The sequence below is a fragment of the Temnothorax nylanderi genome, unplaced genomic scaffold (genome assembly GCF_030848795.1).
Source record: "Temnothorax nylanderi isolate EJ_2023f unplaced genomic scaffold, tnyl_v1.0 TNYL_tig0027_pilon, whole genome shotgun sequence".
NCBI classification, from domain to species: Eukaryota; Metazoa; Arthropoda; class Insecta; order Hymenoptera; family Formicidae; genus Temnothorax; species Temnothorax nylanderi.
The window spans coordinates 1506826-1525981 of record NW_027249089.1 but is presented as its reverse complement, the minus strand read 5'-3'; the positions used below and the strand labels follow the sequence as shown (position 1 = coordinate 1525981).

The window sequence follows — 19156 nt, the reverse complement described above, 5'->3', positions numbered from 1 at the left end:
AATTTATACAAAAGTACATATCTTTTACATTTAAATTTGCATGGATATGTGAGGAGAGGTGGAGAGGAAAATTTCTCGCTTAAAATGACAATAACTACAATTATTTATAAAAATGCTCTTTATGCTTATATATTTACATGTAGATCCTTTTTCTCAACAATGTCAATAGTATTAATATATTATTGTAATGGTAAATTCGCTATAAGTCCAAGATGGTCGCATGCTTTTTTTTTAATTTAACGGGTATTACATGCTTCTCTTTGTTCCTCGAAACGAGAACGGAGGCTACTCGAGTTACATAATAACGCCAAAGAGAATTCTATTAATGTTAGCGGCTACTCGTATAATGCTCGTTCTTTTTTTATTTTGTAATAATTGTCATTTAAATGTGACGAAATGCTACGGCATATTGTACGCGTACTAGGAAAGAAGTTTTCTGCTTTAGCGGTAACAGCTTTTTTTTACGTTTTGTCTTACAAATCTTTCATCGTCCATCTCAACTCTTCAAGCATCGCGGCTTAATAGCGATTGTAATGCATGGAATACAATGGCACGTTGCTCGATAATATCTCACAATAAAGTTCACAAAAAATCTTTTTTATCTTGACCAATCTGTATCTGAGGAACTTTACGAAAAGTATAATTTTACGAGAAGGTACAACAATAATATTTTCGGAAATTTATACACTAACTGGAAGTTAAACAGAAAATGTCACAGATATTAGTGGCGAAATTATAATATGGCATTAAACGGATTAAGATTGAAATTTTTGAACAATCAAATGGAATTGAAAATGTACGTTCTGAAAGTACATTAAACGGGCAGAGAGAGGAGCGCTCTGTTCTGCATTTTTTCGTGCCGTTTCCAAGACGATAAATTAATTATTGTAAATAGTTATAAACTTGTACGCTAAAAATCATTGAACGAGATGAAGTTTTAGAGAAGTATAGGCAAGAAACGATTACGATTAACCTGGTTCCCTTCTCTCTGATAACTATATATAGTCATTATTATTCGGCGATTTAACTAATTGCTGCATAGTTCGTTATATAACTTGCATATATAATTTTCTTCCGACGGTCATAGCGATACTTTGCGATACTGACGATGAGCCGGGGGAAAGCCGTCAACGAGATACGCGGGCAGCGACCGCTTGCAAGATAAATGCGTTACGTATTACATGTGATAAAGTTCATAATTACGCAAAACGAGACGTCTCGTGTCGCGTTTGATCAGAGATATCGATACACCGTGCGAAGTCGGTGCCAGCCCGATTGCGCGCGGCGAGAATATACATCTCTTTATTAATCAATTATAAATGTTAATTAATCAATTCATCTCCCTCTCTCTCTTTTTAATCTTTCCATTTTACTAACTATCGCAATTTTTCATGATTAAGCATAATATTCTTCCGTTTTTTTTTTCTTTCCTTGACTCTGAAACATGTCACGCATACAAAAATGCCGCTCGACGGCCCTTCGAGAATAACGCATATGTATGTATATACGATCATATTTATATGTATTATGCGCGTTTTTTTTTACAACGTAACAGCTACCGAAGAATCACGGATATGTACACAATTAGGGATATGCCCGGCCGCTGCGTTAAGCTCATTTTAGACGATAATTCGCGTCAGATTTTAGAATAGAATTCTCTTTATAACTTTATATGCCGTGTATTTTAACGTTCAATTTATATTTTGTACGTGTATGTGTATTCTGATTCTCCAAAAGTGTATCTTGTATTACGCGGGGCGTCAGACTATAAATAGAATTCTACCCTGAATTCTGACGTGAATTGTAGAATGTAGATCGTTAAAGTGAGCTCCAGCATCCATTCATTCGGCCTTTCGCTCGATATCTTCGAGGTTAATCTTCCGTTCGGTTTCTATCATCCTGCCCATCTCTCGTTCTTTGCGCTTCTTCCTTTCTCCTACTTTCTTCGTGCGGTCCGCGCTCTCGACCGACGAAGAAAGCAAGGAGCCTTTAATACTGGTACCGTTTACATTTAGGATCGGCTCCTGGGAGCTCGCTCGGTAGTGTCCTTAATCAGAGTGGTCCCAAAAATATTAAGAAGTAATCGTTTCGCGTGTGCGCGCCGCTCTTAATACAGATAGCCGTCTTTTAAATGCGCCTACCGAGTTTTTTTTAAGTCAGCCTCGAAGAAAGGGGATGACGGACGAAGGATTGATATATCGTCAAGCATGTATTATACGCCGTCGAACATGTTAGTGAAACAACATCGCGTTCTATGCATCGATAAGCTTTTATTTCTTGCTTTATTTTACGCGGGGAAAAAAATAAAATATTTTATTTATTATTTCAGAATAAATTTATCCGAAACTAAATAATAAATAATGATAATAAACGATAATAGATAATAAAAGATATTTTATGCGTGTTGATGACAGCTGTTAACGAAATGATTAAACTAAGTAATTTGGAATAAATATTAGCGTATTGGTATCATACGCGTTTATCTTATCTGCGATTTTTCGAATTTAATGAAATAGAGATAATCTAATCTTGCATATAATCTAATAACTTACATAATAATTCATAACAAAACATCGAGGTTTGCGCGGGTCGTTTTAGTATCAAACTGAAGTCAAAATCACATAACGGAGTGAATTCGTGATCGTCATTTTATTTTACTGGGAGGATTCTTTAAAATCGTGATTTTACGGGGAACAATGTTGTCCGCCGACGGCGTCCGTGCTTTCGGAGGCGAATTTGTCAAATTGCATGCAGCTCGTTGCGACATTCGGTGGCGGCACAACAACGAATGGTTGCAATCGTGATGCAACGTTTGATATAGACACTGCCCTTTTACAATCGATGATTCTCTTGATACGGGGGTTTAGTTGGAGGTCCAAGGAGCGTCGAATATTAATTATAGTAATTAATTAACGTTATTAGTAGCCATTGTTCGTTACTGCTATGTACATAATGTTCCTTGAGGATGCTGCTACATATTAGGTAAATACTGTTGCGGTGTACCGAAATGTACTTTGATCTCTCGCTTATCATTTAGTATACGTTACACGCGGTGATGAGAGTACGCTTGGGTGATGCGCTTGCCAAGAGTTGTTGCGCGATTTAACGATTTATTAGTCTTCCGTTGTTAACATTTGATATATTTTTATGTATCGCAGCTACTCACGCGTGTAAGGTAATCGGAAAGTAGGAAAAAGAAGAGAGATATAGATAAATTTTCGTAATGCAGGATTTCCTGAAGAAGAAAAGAAGAAATTACAACGGAAAAGAGAAATTGTGATATGTTGATTGAAAGGTACTTCCATAAATGCGAAAACATTGTAGGCAATGAAAAATATATTTGAAGAAAAAGACGTATGATCACCTTACCGCATGCAATATTGTCAAATGCGTTGGTAGATATAGCGATCGTAAATTAGATGTTGGCCAGCACGTATCTGCGAAAGTGCTTTACAACGATTGCGATCTAACGATATTATAAGTACAGTTGGTTTAGATCTTGTTTCTCTTTAGTGATCTACAAATTGGACCAATCAGATTTTTCTTTTTCTTTTCACGGCTAGCAAATAGGACAACTGCTTTCGAACTGTGCTGATCTATGCCTCTCTTCGTCGACAGAAGTTACTCTATCGAATGTATAATGTGTAATATTTTTTATTTCCTTTTACTCACTCAGGGATATGTGTACGAATGTAATTGGGCTGCGTGTTTGTTTCTCATTTTCTATCTCGTTTGTCTGCCTCGCCCGTTTGGTCTCTGCGGATATGTGATTACGTATTTTCGAAGAGATGGAGGATAAGGAAGGAAGTGGTATCGAAAAATATACAGAGTCTCCAGTGAGGTCGCGAAGCACGATATGGGGAAGGATATGACTAGCGTATAATACATCTCATATATATATTTTTTTATAGCATTAAAAAATCTCGGCGTTTTCGTGTCGTACAATTGTACTGATTCACTTAAAGAGTCAGTCTGCGGGGCCGTCTCGAAAAAATATAAAATATCTAGAGCGATTCGGACGTGGAAGACGGGGCAAGGCTATCTCGCGACCTCACTGTTTTGCGACGCCAGATTCCGTATTGTTGCTCATTAGTCAATTAATTAACATTATTAGCGAAATTATTTTTCCATAAAATTAGGCTGCCGGCCCTCGAGTGTACGACGAAGCTCGTCGACGCGCGAATGCCTTGTCACGTGAAAAAATAATTAAATTAGAGCGATAGCACATTCGGACGCGGTTTTTTTCCACTCCATCGACACTCCTTGGTCTCGTATTTATAATCTACGTATACATACGCTCGCTAAAACAGTCAGGAGAGAGGGACGGTAATCGAGAATGCAACACCGATCTACCCTCTAGCGTTAACAATATATAGTAAATACCATCTTTAAGTAGCAACTCCCAATATACATTACGATGATCTCTCTTATTGGATTCTATACTCAGATTCCTTATCACATGGTCGACTAGACGCAGAAAGAAATTATTAACATTAATAGAGTGAACAAACGAAGTGCGATAACAGCGATATATAACTTTATTACAGAGTTCGCGCGCGAAAGCGTATCAATGGAAAAACCTCAGGTACGACGTAAATGATAAAGATGATGGTTACGAATGACGAGAAGTCACGTGAAGCTGCGGAATTTCTTTGGAGATGCGGTATGTCGATTAGACAGAGGCGGTATCCGATATATTTCAAACGGAAACACGTTCAAATAGGGAAGCACTTCCGATCTAAACGTTATGAATGTGTCGCGGATCTAGAATCACTTAGAATCGTCGTTTGGCAAAATGTTTAGAGATCGCCCGGTGTGATCTCCCTCCTTCCTTCGTTGTACAAAAATAATAAAATCAGGCGCGACGCGTGGCATTTAATTCTTTGTATTTTCGACGCGCCAGCGCGTCTCCGTCGAACGCGATAGTTACGGATCGTATCGATCCGCGTCTGATACGAATTTACTGCCACGTAACGAAATTCAGTATGATGCTTGGCTTTTGTGCGAACTTAAGGGGACTCAAGAATCGTCGCTTTGCCACTTAATGATTGTACTACGTCGTTACTTCAGATATGCTATTATACTCTTTAAAACTCTTGAAAAATCTTTGTAAATGGCGGCGTAATAATCTCCATCTCGGTATCGTCCGATTTTGTTCTGGGAAAAATTCAATTCGCCGAAGGTGCTTTCTGCAGCGATGGCGATTTCGTTCATTCGATATTTCGCTCAAACATCACGGAGATAATCGCGTACGTGATCGAGTTTAAGAATGTCGCGTTGTTTTCCAGACATTGATGTTTTTCAAAAAATCATTCTGTTTTTTCCTAAAGAGACTGATTCTTCCTTTTTTTCCTATTGCAGAGATATTTTTTCTCGCGTAACGTCACCGCATGATCAATGATAAAAACACGCTGTCTGATATTTCTTTCCATCTTCTGTCTGATATTTCTTTAGTATCGCAATGGGATATTTAATTATTCTGATCGTACCGTGCGTTTTATCATCCGACTTAAAGACTTACAGATTTTAACATCTTCGAGCGTACGCGTTGTATTATGTAAATTTTCAACAAAGTGAATTTTTCGATCCTCTCAAGCTCTTCTTTCAATTTGAGATCACATCTCGACAGGATCGTCGACATGGGAAACGCTTCGCAAGATCAGAACTAAATTCTGATCACGGTAATTGAACTACGAACTTACAGATGACTTCTCCGAGTGGCGAAGATCGATGATATCGACGTCGCCCTTGACTGCCACTATGACTTCCAGCTCATCAGTTTCCTCATCGAGACCCTCTTCAGATGAAAAGCGGCATTCAATAGATCGGATTCGCGCGTATCTTCCCCGTCAGAGTGAACCTCTCGTCTACGAGACATTAGCCGATATCTCATGCCTCTAGAAGTGGGGTCTGACAGTGCTTCCGAAACAGGCACCTTTTCTTTGCTGGATCCTGGCAGGGATACGGATCTGCCCACAGAAAATCCCTTGCTGAGTCGATCGAGGGTCGCGGGCAACAAGTTCCGTCTCGGAATCGCTTGTTCTCTTTCTCTGAGGATAAACCTGCCGAGAGTCTTCCACAAAGCCTGCGTGGTGTAAACGTTCTCGTCGTCGTTCAATACTCTCAGTTGACGATTTCCGCTTCCAACCGCGCCCGCGCCGCCCCATTCCAGCTCCTCGACCAGAACGAACTTAGCCGGGTTCTCCATTCTTCTGGCCTTTATCAGAGCCTGCGCCAGCACGTCCTGCGCCGAGCTGCTTATCGGCACGCGTAGAATCGCATAAGGGATCTCCGGTGAGACGTTATAGATGCAGACCAGAAAGGGGTCCGCCTCGTCCCATGTGTGGGTGGATTGGTCCCTCATGTTGGAGTCGTTGAGCTTCGAGTGGCCGGCCGTGCTCCTGATAGAGGCGAGCCACGCTCTACTGCTCGGATCGTCGCCTACTCGCTTCAGCAGGAAACGACCTTCCCCTTTCCACTGGGCCTGTGCCTGAAGAGGATGTTCCGTAGGGTCCAGTACGCGTTGAGTCGGTAACTCTTCCCTGTTCCTTTTCTCCCATCCACGGGACACTTCCTCCACCAAGATGTACTCATCTACGTGTTCCGGCGATATCTGGGCCTTTTGCAACGCCTGTAGCATCACTTCTTGCGTAGTACTCTCTTGGGTGACCTTTAGGATGGAAGACGGCTCATCCACAATGAGCCCGTGGAAGACCAGTAAGAAGAACATTCGTCTTTTCAAGGTGACTCCACCCAAAGATCCGGGATCGACGGTGCTCAGTTTTTCGGGCTCTTTGCTTGACGAGAGACGCTTAGACGACTCCTTATGATCGCGGCAGCAGGTGTTGTAGTCCAAGCTTTCCTCCTCCAAACGAGAATAAATAAAGAGCGTGGAAAGGGCTAGCGGCCTGTTCTTGCAGGATCGTAATCGTACGTGTCGGTAGCCGGGCCGTAGACACTTGAGCGGTATTACGCGTTGCGCGATCACGTGATGAGAGCTTGCCTCGATAACGCCGAAACGCAGGAAGGCGAGATCCTTGAACATCACTTGGAAGCAAAACTTCTCGTTCCAGATGGGATTCAACGCATTGTTCTGGATCACCTTCGTTTTGTGCTTCGCGCAGTCGATCGGTATACCGACCAACTCGACCTCGACGTATGTGCTGGCGACGAAGTTCGTAACCGAGACGTATTGTCCTGAGGTTATTGTGAGACTTAAATGCGCAGAATGCAGCCCATCGAACTCCTTATCCCAAGGGTTGAATCGCCTGTCAAAACATTTACGATTGTTTAAGAAGATTTTTCGAGATAACGTACGATCGTTCAGAAATAATTTAACTATCTCTTTTCAAAATATGAAAACATTTTCTTATAGCAAAGATAAACTTTATAATATAACATAGATCAAAAGAGATCATTTCGCAACTACTGCTTATGATTTACAAATTAATCGATTTTTTAATGAACGTATACTACATAAATAATTATATTATTATTGCCGCATTTTAGAAAATTTGTAAGAAATAACAGAGTATAAATTCACCTGTACATCATATGTCCCTTGTCCCACATCACCGAGGGTTTCCTAACGTATCCGCACTGACCATTTTGCTCGAACATGGCTGAGTTCAGATTTAATCCCGCGTCATCGGTCTGATAGTTTAACGCAACCATTTGGATTCCGAAAGCCCAAAATATTACAGGATTGAAATTTGTGGAATCAATACGCATCCCTGCGGGATATGTTCGAATGAGTTGAGTCTCTGCATGGGCGAGCACGTGTATCGCCTGTTTTCTACAGATCTTTTTCGCCGAGCTCTCATTCAGAGACGAACATTGGAAGCAGGCCGGCATTCCACGAGTGGATCTAATAACATACAAGCAAGAAAATAGATACCATCTTTTTTATTTGCAAAGCCAATATATTCGTCGATCAATGCCGATTGTGAAATATAATAAGGTTTGCCGAAATAAGGTTTTAAAAAGGAAAATGCAAAAAAAAACAAAACAAAGGCACGAGAATAAGATTAAGACAATCATAAGTTAGAATAAATAAAGAAAACACTTAATGAGAAACTGACCTAAAGATATTATCGATGTTGCTACCGCCGCTAGCGATCGAGGCTGACGTCGAAAGCGATTGCGGCGATCCTGATGAGGAAGCTATGCTGCTGGGCCCTATACCTGCGATGCTGTGCCTCTGAACTGGTCCCGTATGCGATTGATGACGTATTTTTCCCGGCACGACTGGCATGGTATTTAGTCCGCGGAATTTAATTGCTTGGAGATAAATCACCAAGTCCGACAGCTCCTTGGCTATTTGGCTGCTCTGCTTTTGCGTCTTGTCGTCCACTCCTGGGTCCGATTTTAAACGACCATGCGGCACTTGTACGCCACCCAGATATTTCTCATAGCTCGAAATGGAGTTATCTGTAAATTGCAATCGCCGAGCGATTCGTTTCGTAAGCGTTTAACCAAGTGCAATTACTATGCTTCTTGAAAGCAAGTGGAAAAGAAAGGGTTTGAATTTATCATTATATTAAACTCGAAGATTTATCGTTAGGATACGATGACAATATGGCACGCTGTATATTTAGATTTAACTTGAGCTTAGGAAAAATTGAGAACATCAGAAGATCATTAATAGCGAATTCCGATATCTTTCTTGGAAGTATAGACCTGGTTGGTATAGTGGACTTTTTCCAAGCATACTTCAGTATTGATAATGTATTATTTTTACCATCGATGTTGTCATCCTCATCATCGTCCTCTTCGTCGTCTTCATCCTCGCTAAAGTATTCAACTACGGACGTGCTGGTTACGTCGGTCCGCATTTGCTTCATAGAGGATGCGCGATCCGACATAAGCATCTTCCCACGGTGACTGGGGAGGGGCGTGTGTGATAAAGGGCCGGCAGGATCAATCACTAGCTTCTTATTTTTTATCAAGATTCGGTAACGAAGCTGCGAAGGCGAAGGCAGTTGAGGATCATCACTGAAGTCGGACTCGAAGAGAAATTTCGTCACCAATTTCTCGCCAAAAACAGACTGAAACCGTGTATTTCTGCTCGTAACTTGGCTTAGGCGCAATGACAATCAATAAGGAAATAATTTATTGGATAATTAATCGGCTACCTGAAATATTTGAGCCATGCGAGCTTGCTGACTTGGTGAACAGTGATTCTCGATGGAAAGAATCACAGGATAGGGAGAAGTGACAAAGGCGCTTCGATCGATCGCTTCCACGACCGAGCGAAATGGTATTTTCGTAGTGAAAGTGTGACCGTGATAAATCAGCGGGGATCCATCGTCACCGTCCCAACAATCGAGCTCTACGCAGCGACACCCGGTTAAGAGCACCTGCACAGATTTTGATTGTTATCAGTCAATAAGTTTCATTCGCGCTAATTACTTTATTTTATTCCAATGGAAATTCGTATTACACGTTTCACGCAAAGCAAAAGAATGTATTTTTTTAACTGATACTTTTTTTCATAACTTTGGATATATATGAAAATAATTTTTTATTCATTTATCTTAAATCTCACAGGAATAATGCATGAGACTATTAAATAATAGTGCGTAGTTCAAAATTCGTTACAATGGAAAGAACTTGTGATAATGTCATAGTAAAAATATTTCATATTCCAGTGTTTCATGAAGTTCATTTATTACGCGAATTTATTTTTGAAAGTCGCAACGCACCTGTGAATATAGTTGCACGGAGGACTCTCCTTTGAGTTGATGCCCGGTTAAATACGTATTGTGAGAACTGGCAATGTAATATTGCGACAGAGGCTGCTGCATCTCGGTTTCGGACGGTGTCGCATACTCGTTCGGGAAGGCATAATTGTCCTTGTCCATCATATACCGCGCAAAACCCTCGAAAGACAAACACCACTGTGTGCGAAGTGCCGGGTCCGGTTCGTGCCTCTGAAATGAGAGTAAATCCGGGCCCGTTTGATTGTGTTACGTCGCATTGTACATTGGTATGAGCGCGCGTATATAACAATGCCACCGGCGCGGCGCCGGCGGTCGCATGAGCGTGAGGAGAAGTTGGATCTTCTATTGCCAGATAAGACAAATTGAAATCATGATTTCGGTACAACGGGATGAAAGGAAGGATCGTTTATCGTCTTCAACAAAAGCAGTTTATTCGCGAGATTGAACACAAACTGTCGCAAACACATTAATTGCGTATGGCAATCAGCCAAATAACAAAATATTAGGGGATATTAATTTCCTGTATATCCGTAAAAAAAATTTGTCGGAGAGAAATAAGGCTGTCGGGCAAACATTCTTCCCCACGCAGGAATCTCTGACCCCGTAAATATTTACCTTGATCAGTGCTTTGATTTCATCGTCGCTCAACTTTTCTTGTTGTCGAGACTCCAGAAATTTCGTGAGTGTCGCCAGGGTGATTACTTGGGATTTCGCGTTCGACGTATCCACGCCCGAGCAATTATTGACTATGCTTGCCGCCGCGACGGCATCAAAGATCTGTTTCTTTTGCAGATTGCTACCCGTCTTGTATTCGTGACAGTCAATAGAGTTGTTTCTCGTCAACAAGCCTGGCACATTAAAATGTTGATTTCTTATTTTAATTTTTAAAAAACAATCACAATCAAATCATAGATGGAAACCGATGTAATGTAACTTTTACTTTTGATAAATATGGACAAACGTATGTTATTAGCTATCTAGCGGTTAGGTGGATTATAACAAAACTCATAGTGTTCTGAATCTAATTTACTCAAAATTATTATTTAATGGATTAACACTCATATATCTATATTTGAGATCTACTATCGCAGTGTCACGATTAAATACAAAGATCTCGTGCATCTATATCAAATTAGATAAATTTATACAGAAAATTTAATAATTATGTCAGTTCCATTCCTATCGACTTACCAATTCTTTGTGGAGTGGCGTCACTGGTCTGCCTGAGCACCACCGGGCGCATATTAAAGTCCCTTAACGACCCGTCACTCTGGCTACGACACGTTATCGCTAATTGCCCGAAGAGTTCGCGCAAATCTTTCCTGGCTCGTAAGCTGAACGATCGGAAAAGCGCGACGAATTCCACAAAGTTCAATTGCGTCTCGTATATGATCGAAGTAGTAGGCGCTTTCACCTGCGGGGCCTCCACGCCTCCGGGTATACCACCGGATCCGTTCTTGTCTTTTTCCTTGGTGACACAAAACAAACTACGCACGCGTTATTGCGAGGTGTACAAGAAAATTTGTCGATCATAATACAAGTAATAGAGAAGATTTTTCATGTCATGCTTCACAGAAATTTCGAAATTTTGTTTTTACATTTTTCTTATTTTAGGTATATATTTTTAAGATTTTAAATCTTAAAAATGTGTTTCTAAAATATTATGATTATTAACATCTACAAAGACGAAGTTGCGATCATTTGACTCAAAAATCAAGAAGTCCGAAAAAGTATCGTTTATTGTGCTTAAAAATTAAAAAATAAAAAGCACTTTAATTTTCTTTTTTTTATATTGTCTTAAGTATATTGTCAAAAAAAGATTCTTTTTACATTGCGTTGTTCATATAATTATATCTTTGATATTATTAGTTCTATATTAATAAAAAAATTCTAAAATATTGTTTACGCATGATAAATAGAAAAAGCTTCAGCTTTAGAAACTTTTCGCTTAAGAAAAAAGAAAGTGCTTTTAGGTTGCTCAGTTTTAGACGAGAAAACCTTAAATCCATAATCCAGATTTATGTTTCACATAATATTCGACATGGAACTGTAAGATTTTCTATCCCGATCTATATAATTCTCGGCCTATATAAATCTTTTGCTCGAAATCGAATAGATAAAGAGAATTTGATGTCAAGCGGACTCAAGTGTGTGAGAGAATAATGTACCTTTGAAAACCGGAAGAATAAGGCAAGTTGGGGAGACGATCGCCGGAACTGGGTGGGCTACGTGGCGGGATTCGGTCTCGGCTTGCTCTCGGTGACGATGGTAGATTCCTCGGTAAAGACTCTCTGCTTCCCGTGATGTGACGACGAGGTGTAGCGCACAGGCCTCCATCCGAGGTCGAGGTGTCGTGCTGTTTTACACTCTGTTCCTACGTTAAACCAAGAGTGTTCAATTCGGTGAACGTGGTTATATTTACGAAATAACGTACGATCTTTGCAGTGATCCACAATCTGATCTACGTTTATTATAAAAGATGCGAGATGAGTTTGTGCGAACCTTGGTCAAACTGTGAATGTTGCCAATTGATTTGGTTTTTTTGCCTTTAGCATTTCGTCTACGTATAGTGCCGCTGCTCGTTGGAGACAGCGTTCCGACGCTGTCCGTCGAGGACCAGTCGCGACCGCCGAAAATGCGAATAGCATCGGCCGTCGTCGGCTGATCCACGCCCTCCATCGGCTGTTCCAAGTAAGAAAAGTATAGCTGGAGATATTTTTCTTTCAACCAGCGTGATCTACGATCTGTTAGCTGCTGTTGTCTTTTGAGGCCTCGCAATATCCAGCACAATCCCATGTACCATATTCTGAAAGCGGAGCAAAGTAAAAACGTGCGAATTACATAACTTATGTAGTTCGACAATACGCAATTTAGCAATAAATCATAAATTATTAGAGGAAATTGTTACAGCAAAATATGTAGGAAATGTGTGTTATTAATATATACTATTGCTCGATAATATATTATAAACAGATCATTGATACACTATTAATGAACCCAATTTTCTAGGGAGGGGATATATTAATGACATAGTAATTAATTTCGCACGCGGCGAATTCAAGATTTACAGCACAACAAGTTTACAGCACAAATAACACATAGACATAGATATAAAATAAATTGGAAAAAATATCCGCGAAATAATCTTGAACGTATAAACCTGATAAGATAATCTTTTCTTCCGAAAAACATGAAATTAAGTAACATATTCTTAATACCGTATATAAAGCGAAGATATATTTTTATTTCCAAATCAGATTGCACGTGACATAGAATGCGATAAATTTCGAATCATCTTCTTCTTTTTCATTCTCTGGATTATCGGTAAGGGACATTCAAAAACTAATCGCAAAGAGAACAATTCATACGTACTTGCTAAGAGCGGGAGGGCAAAGTAAGAAGATCAGTCGATTGTCCGGAAGATTGGAGCCATACATGAGGCCGATGCAGCAGTCGGAGCCAGGTAGGCCGAATCTCTTGCAGATGCTCCTGAGATCAGCCTCTCGATCGCGTTCGCAACAGCCGATCATTATCTCCTTCACCGATCCCAGGTCGAGGTATCCCTCTTCCAAAGTGACAGAAGCGCAGTCAGCCTGCTGCTGCGTGTACCTGCCGACTAGGCCCGCTGGTATCGCGTCCTCCGGGTTCGCGTTCAGCGAAAAGTCTGTGAGAGCGGCACCGCCAACTTGTGCCGTTTTTAAGGGACTCCAAGGTGGCTTTTCCCATACGAAGGTGCCGCAAGCGCGATCGACGCGCGCGAACACCAACGCCGTCCTCGAGGCACCACCCTCACAGTCCCAATGGACCAATGTCGTGCCATGATGCAGCACCTGAAACGTGTGAATTTGAGAAATGAGTGTGTTTCTTAGAATGATAGAGAATCGAAAATGTTTGATGTTTCTTAGAATGATAAAAAAGCTTTTTTCGATTTTCCATCAGCTTTGTACAAGTAAAATTAGAAAATCGAAGTGTCTTGAAGAGGAGGTCAGAAAATTTCTCTTTAGATGAAAATGAAGGTATACCGAAGCCCGGAAATTTTGCTTTGATCTTACCGAAATTTTCTTTTTAACTTTATATGATATTTGATCTTTCGCAACTACTTAACAGTATTTGATCGCTATGGGATATTTTACGCATTTTTGGCATTGATTTCTTAATCTTTCTCGATCATTATATTATCATCATTACTAATGACTAAATAGTAAATAAGTAAACACGCGTCATGGTAAGTTTCTGTTAAAAAATTCTGAAGAAAAAACTTTTATTTCTATTACATTTTCCGGCAGGAAGATTTCAATTTAATATCTAGTATTTATAATTGACATTTTGTAATTTAATGTACCTATACATAAAAGCTTTTGCATTGCATACGGTATGCATTTCGCTATTAAAGTAATATTATATGTATAAATGCAAAAAAAAAAAATATAAACGTAACAAAAATTTACATATGTAGGTAACGAATTCGATTTCGCTCGAAATATTGTTGTGGCAGTTTTTAATGCAGTGAGATCTGGATGGTCGGTTTACCGGATTACCGCGATAATATAATTGTTTAAAAAAGGAAACGGAGTAAGCGTCTGTGCTGTAAATATAAATATATTAATTTCACTGCGCATGCAAGGCACTCGCTACTACGAGGTCATCCTCGCAACTGCGCCGCACGAAGTACTCCACGCTTCCACAAAGTACTAGATGCCGTGAGTGCATTTATAACGCTGATGGGACTCGTAATGCACTTATAACGACGTTTATGCGGTCTTGTCTAAGCGCGATGTACAAGTGGACATTTATTGCGCGTATGCGCGAATTCGTGAATTTAGCTAGAGTTATTTATCGATGACGCAGGCAGTTGCTCGAATTCACAATTTCCTGTCACGCGTAATGTGCAGTAATCGTTCTAAAGAACGATGAAGAAGAAATATATGTTCGTTAATATTGAAATATCGAGTATTGAAATACTGACGAGAGTCCGATGTTCTATATATAGAATATATCTCACGTGTAATTGTCTCATTTTCGCATTGTCGCGAATAGAGAGATTGAGAGTGATTAATTTTGTGCAAATGTACGAAGTAGAGACCAAATTTCAATTCACTTTCAATTAGTTTCGATTATTCGCTGGTACTAGTATTGGCGAGCAAACGAAAAGCAGGAATTTAATTAATTTAATTAATTTACGAGATGTTAGTATGATTTCCACTCCTATTTTATTTTCATATTCACATTTGAATTATTTTTGAAGCTTCTCGTTTGCATGGTTCGACATGCTTTTCTATTAAAAAATAGCACCAGCATTTTAACGTCGGAGAGCTATAGTTTTCACGATGGTTTGTCGAAGAAGTGCTAATTTCACTATATTTCTAGGCTTGACATTTGTCGTTTAATTTTTACGACGCTTTTAATTAATGAGACTACTCTGTGAATGTCTCGAAGTATTTAGCCAAGCTCATGGAACAACTTAAAGCCGAATTTTTATTAACAAAAATTGAAGGCATTTTGAATTACATAACGAATTACATAAATCTTACTTTTTAATTACTCCTAAGTGAGTATTTTTAATACCTACTATTACATTGATTTATTCTGAGAGATGATTAGAAAAGAAATGTTTAATATTCTATAAATGGTAAGAGTTATCAAAGATCGAATTTTTGTTAAATAAAGATGAACATCGATTTAGTTAAAAATTTATAAAGTTCTTGGATAAAACCAGCAATATTTCATTAATATTATTACGCTTGTATTATAGACTAATATAGACGATGGGTAGGCTATATATATATATATACGCGCGCGTTATATTTGACTATACTATGTTTGCGTTCTCTGGACATTTATTGGTGCTAAATCAATTATCTTTATGAGAAACCGTCATTCGCAGAGGGATTGAACTGGAAGCAGTTGTGTAACTTCTCCCCCGAAATTCTTCCGACATACCTATATTTCTCACTCGACGTACAATCAATGGATCGCGTGTTATGTATCCTCCGAGAACGTTCTGTGGTAGCAGAGAGAGAGAGAGAGAGAGAGAGAGAGATTCATGGTGTATCGATTGCGTCGGAATTTCATGATGGGGAGGATAACGAATTTTATTCGTTATGAACCATTTTTCCCCACAAATATGTCGTGTCCTATTTTTTCTCTTGCCACTCAATTAACGCTGACAATTGGTGGCTCGATTCAAAAGGATGACCTGGTTTTGCGTACTGCGTTACAACGTTTTTTCCGTCGGTTTCCTTGCTTCGTTTGCCATAGAGAGAACGAGCGAGAGAGAGAGAGAAAGAGAAAAAGAGAGAGAGCTATCTCCTCCTTCCTTCCTCGTCTTCCCGCATATTTCTCTGTTTCCTCTCTAATTTCCACGAAGCTTGCCGGAGGTGTAGTAAGGCTAGTCCCTTTGAAATCCTTTTGACGTGTAACAAGCTACGTGCTAACGGTATCTTTTATCTCAGTGGCACAACGCCATGGAGGTAGCGCCGCCATGACATTAATATCTCGAAATCGTCCGAGGATAAGGAGATACTTTATGTTGATACGAGTGTGCCGGTCTCGCAAAATTCTTAATGAAAAATCTTCAATCTCAATATACGTACAAGTTATACAAATGTGAGTTGTCTATGCCTTTTATGTCTCGAGCTATCAAGATTCGTGAAAATAGCAAACGCGGAGTGAAAGGCGAATATCTTTCCCGTACTTCTTTTGCGATTCATGTAGCTTAAACGCGAAACTGCAGATCTAAGGGTTTCCGGACCGCTCCCTTTCCTCGGCTACGATATCAAAGAAAAAATGCGTAGGTGTTCACTTAAATTCCAAAGGCAGCTGTGGAATTTCTTAGCAAAATAGGAATTTCTCGCTAGCGTTCGCTTGGACATGACGAAAAGAGAATTTGAATCATATTATTACTTAAATTTTCTTATTCATCTACAAATTTCGGTTCTCAGCATCAATCAATATACATACAATTTATACGTAGCTACAATTTTCAACGATTACTTTTAACGACAATATTTTTCGAATTTTTAAACTCTGATCGTCATTATTTAAATGCGATATGCTACAGATTATAATATACAAAGATATTAAGACAAATTTCCGGATTTCGCGTCAGTCGTAATTACGATAACAAACACAAATGTTGTAGCATTCTTTAAATAAATGGAACTACTCTCGAGACGAAAGAACTCTCCTGAATACGGTATCGTCTTTCACCTCGCAGTACTTGAACTTTTACATCTCGAATGTTTCTTCCGTTATGATACATTAAATTCTCATTCATGTTGGAGCTTACCGACTCGAAATAGGAAAAGCATTACTCATTTTGTGGATGAAACAAGAAAGATTTGAAACTCGGATGTAAATATTCTTATGAATGCTATACATATAATTGTTTTGCATTATCTCTGTGAAAAGCAGTTTGAAAAGATATTCCTTAAATATTTACGCGTTCTACTTTATTTCTTCGAATAAATTTCGAATTGTTCATTAAGTTTCTTTATTTAAAGAAACATTTGTAAAAATTGTGAATCAATTATAAGATTAGAAGATTTCAAGGACGCATGTAAATGCCTTGATGGATAACAAAACTTCAATGATCGATTAACTTTAAGTAAAGTTTAATTAAGTTTAACGTATCTTTTAAACTCAACGAAACTTTTCTTAATTGCTATGTTCTTTAATATCTACGTATAAAATGTGACGACAAAAATTTCTAAATTCCTCAAAAAATGTACATCACGAAGACTCGGATATTTTTCTAAATTTTGTCTTATTTTGGCAAAGTAATTCCTAACGTGATAATAATATTCGGCCATAATCATGAGTTAGATATTACATTGATTATGTGTTGATTTTTGTGTGATACGTAATTGCTAACGTCGAATATTGTACATTGTTGTGTGCATAGCAGAAAAATTACACATCTCTCATTGCGGCCTCGCGTTAGAATCAAAAACGTCCTGGCGTCGGCGTCGCATTGTGCAACAAATCCTGCGAGTCCAATATTTACGATACACTCTACGCGCAGCATCGCGATGTCACGTATGCAATTGGCAGTTTCGTTATGTGACGCAATGCCTCTCAATCCCAAAACGATCGCGACAATCTCAGACAAAATAACTGTGTTTCTCTCTCCTCTCTCTCTCTCCTCCTCCTCCTCATATCTATCTATTTACCCATCTCTATGTATGTGTGTTGCCAATGAATAATCCGGATGTGACATAGATAGCGAACGTTGCGCGTTATCGCAAAGCGGAAATTACGTTGTGTTAGAACTTTCGCCTAATACTACTAATTATGCCAAATTTAATTAAGTTTCCACACAGACATTTTCCGTGCATGGCACTCTGAACAGATTATGCGATAAGTATCGCTCTTTCTAAAACTATTACTTTTATTAATTTCATCAATACCTTTAACATCTCGAAACATTTGTATTTTAAAACTTTATCTTTTTCCCTGTATATGACAATGTTGACAACAGTTTTTTTTCTTTCTTATAATAATCCGGCGAGTAATCCGGTCAATACGAGTTATCAGCCGGCATAAAGTTTAAAAGAAGTTTTAATGATTATTTGGGTAAAATGTTTATCTTTTGCTGCTCTTTAAATTGTGTCAAAGTTTTTATCTATCCGTCTTTATAAAAACTACAATAGAAGTCGCCTCCATGGACATCCTCTATCGGACATGATAGATAACTCGTGAAAATGCCGCTTATATATAATTGTCGCGTAAAATTGACGACGCAGATTCTCATTTCGATACGATATCTACATTTCCGTATGAGATGTGCATTTATCTGTAGAATGTAGCGCAAAATACCTGCAGGAGATGGAGATCCATGCCAGTGTGTGGCGCGGCAACAGGAAACAAAGAGACTCCGTGGTCGATTTTGAGCGGGTGCACGGGCTTGTAGGAGTCCAAATCAAGATGATAGTCATTCTCGTCGCATTCCTCCGCCATGTAGGTTTGCTCGATCACGGTCGTATGAACGCTCAGGGTGCGATGAAGGGAACCGGTAGTCGCGTCTCTGCCACGAGCATGCCGATGCTTAAGGAAGAAGAGAAAGAAATATCCCTCGTTAAATTAAACCATCGAGTCATTTAGTATATTTATGCTCGCATTGAAAAAAAGAAACATCTCTAATGGACGATATCTCGATGCGATCATTTTCGTTTATATAAATATAATTACTTTTACATTAATATCTACGATCCATTGATATGTCAAAGCTCACTTTAAATTTATAATTCGCATTAGATTCGCAAATAGAATTTTATTTATAATTTCATGTCATATATTTATATGTATGTTTTATACGTGTATTTATATTTCTAAAATGTTCGTCTTATTACATAAAATTATAAATTGAATTCTGGCGTAAGTTGTAAATCGTTTAACGTGGGTGTAACATGACGATAGCTATTTTAGCGAAACAT

At 39.0% G+C, this 19156-nt stretch overlaps 1 protein-coding gene across 1 annotated transcript in view; it reads right to left on the bottom strand.

The window, feature by feature from the left end:
- Window positions 1-100: 100 nt before the first annotated feature.
- LOC139770170 (1-phosphatidylinositol 4,5-bisphosphate phosphodiesterase epsilon-1) overlaps window positions 101-19156 on the bottom strand; it is a 32857-nt gene continuing 13801 nt past the window's right edge. Inside the window, exons 5-16 of the mRNA XM_071701939.1 lie at window positions 18540-18767; window positions 13095-13552; window positions 12225-12528; window positions 11891-12096; window positions 10914-11209; window positions 10338-10570; window positions 9705-9932; window positions 9135-9359; window positions 8741-9047; window positions 8082-8430; window positions 7544-7867; window positions 101-7268 (exon numbers count right to left, since the gene is read on the bottom strand). Coding sequence (XP_071558040.1) covers window positions 5759-7268; window positions 7544-7867; window positions 8082-8430; window positions 8741-9047; window positions 9135-9359; window positions 9705-9932; window positions 10338-10570; window positions 10914-11209; window positions 11891-12096; window positions 12225-12528; window positions 13095-13552; window positions 18540-18767 — 4668 coding nt within the window. The 3' untranslated portion in view covers window positions 101-5758. The remainder of the gene's footprint in view (window positions 7269-7543; window positions 7868-8081; window positions 8431-8740; window positions 9048-9134; window positions 9360-9704; window positions 9933-10337; window positions 10571-10913; window positions 11210-11890; window positions 12097-12224; window positions 12529-13094; window positions 13553-18539; window positions 18768-19156) is intronic.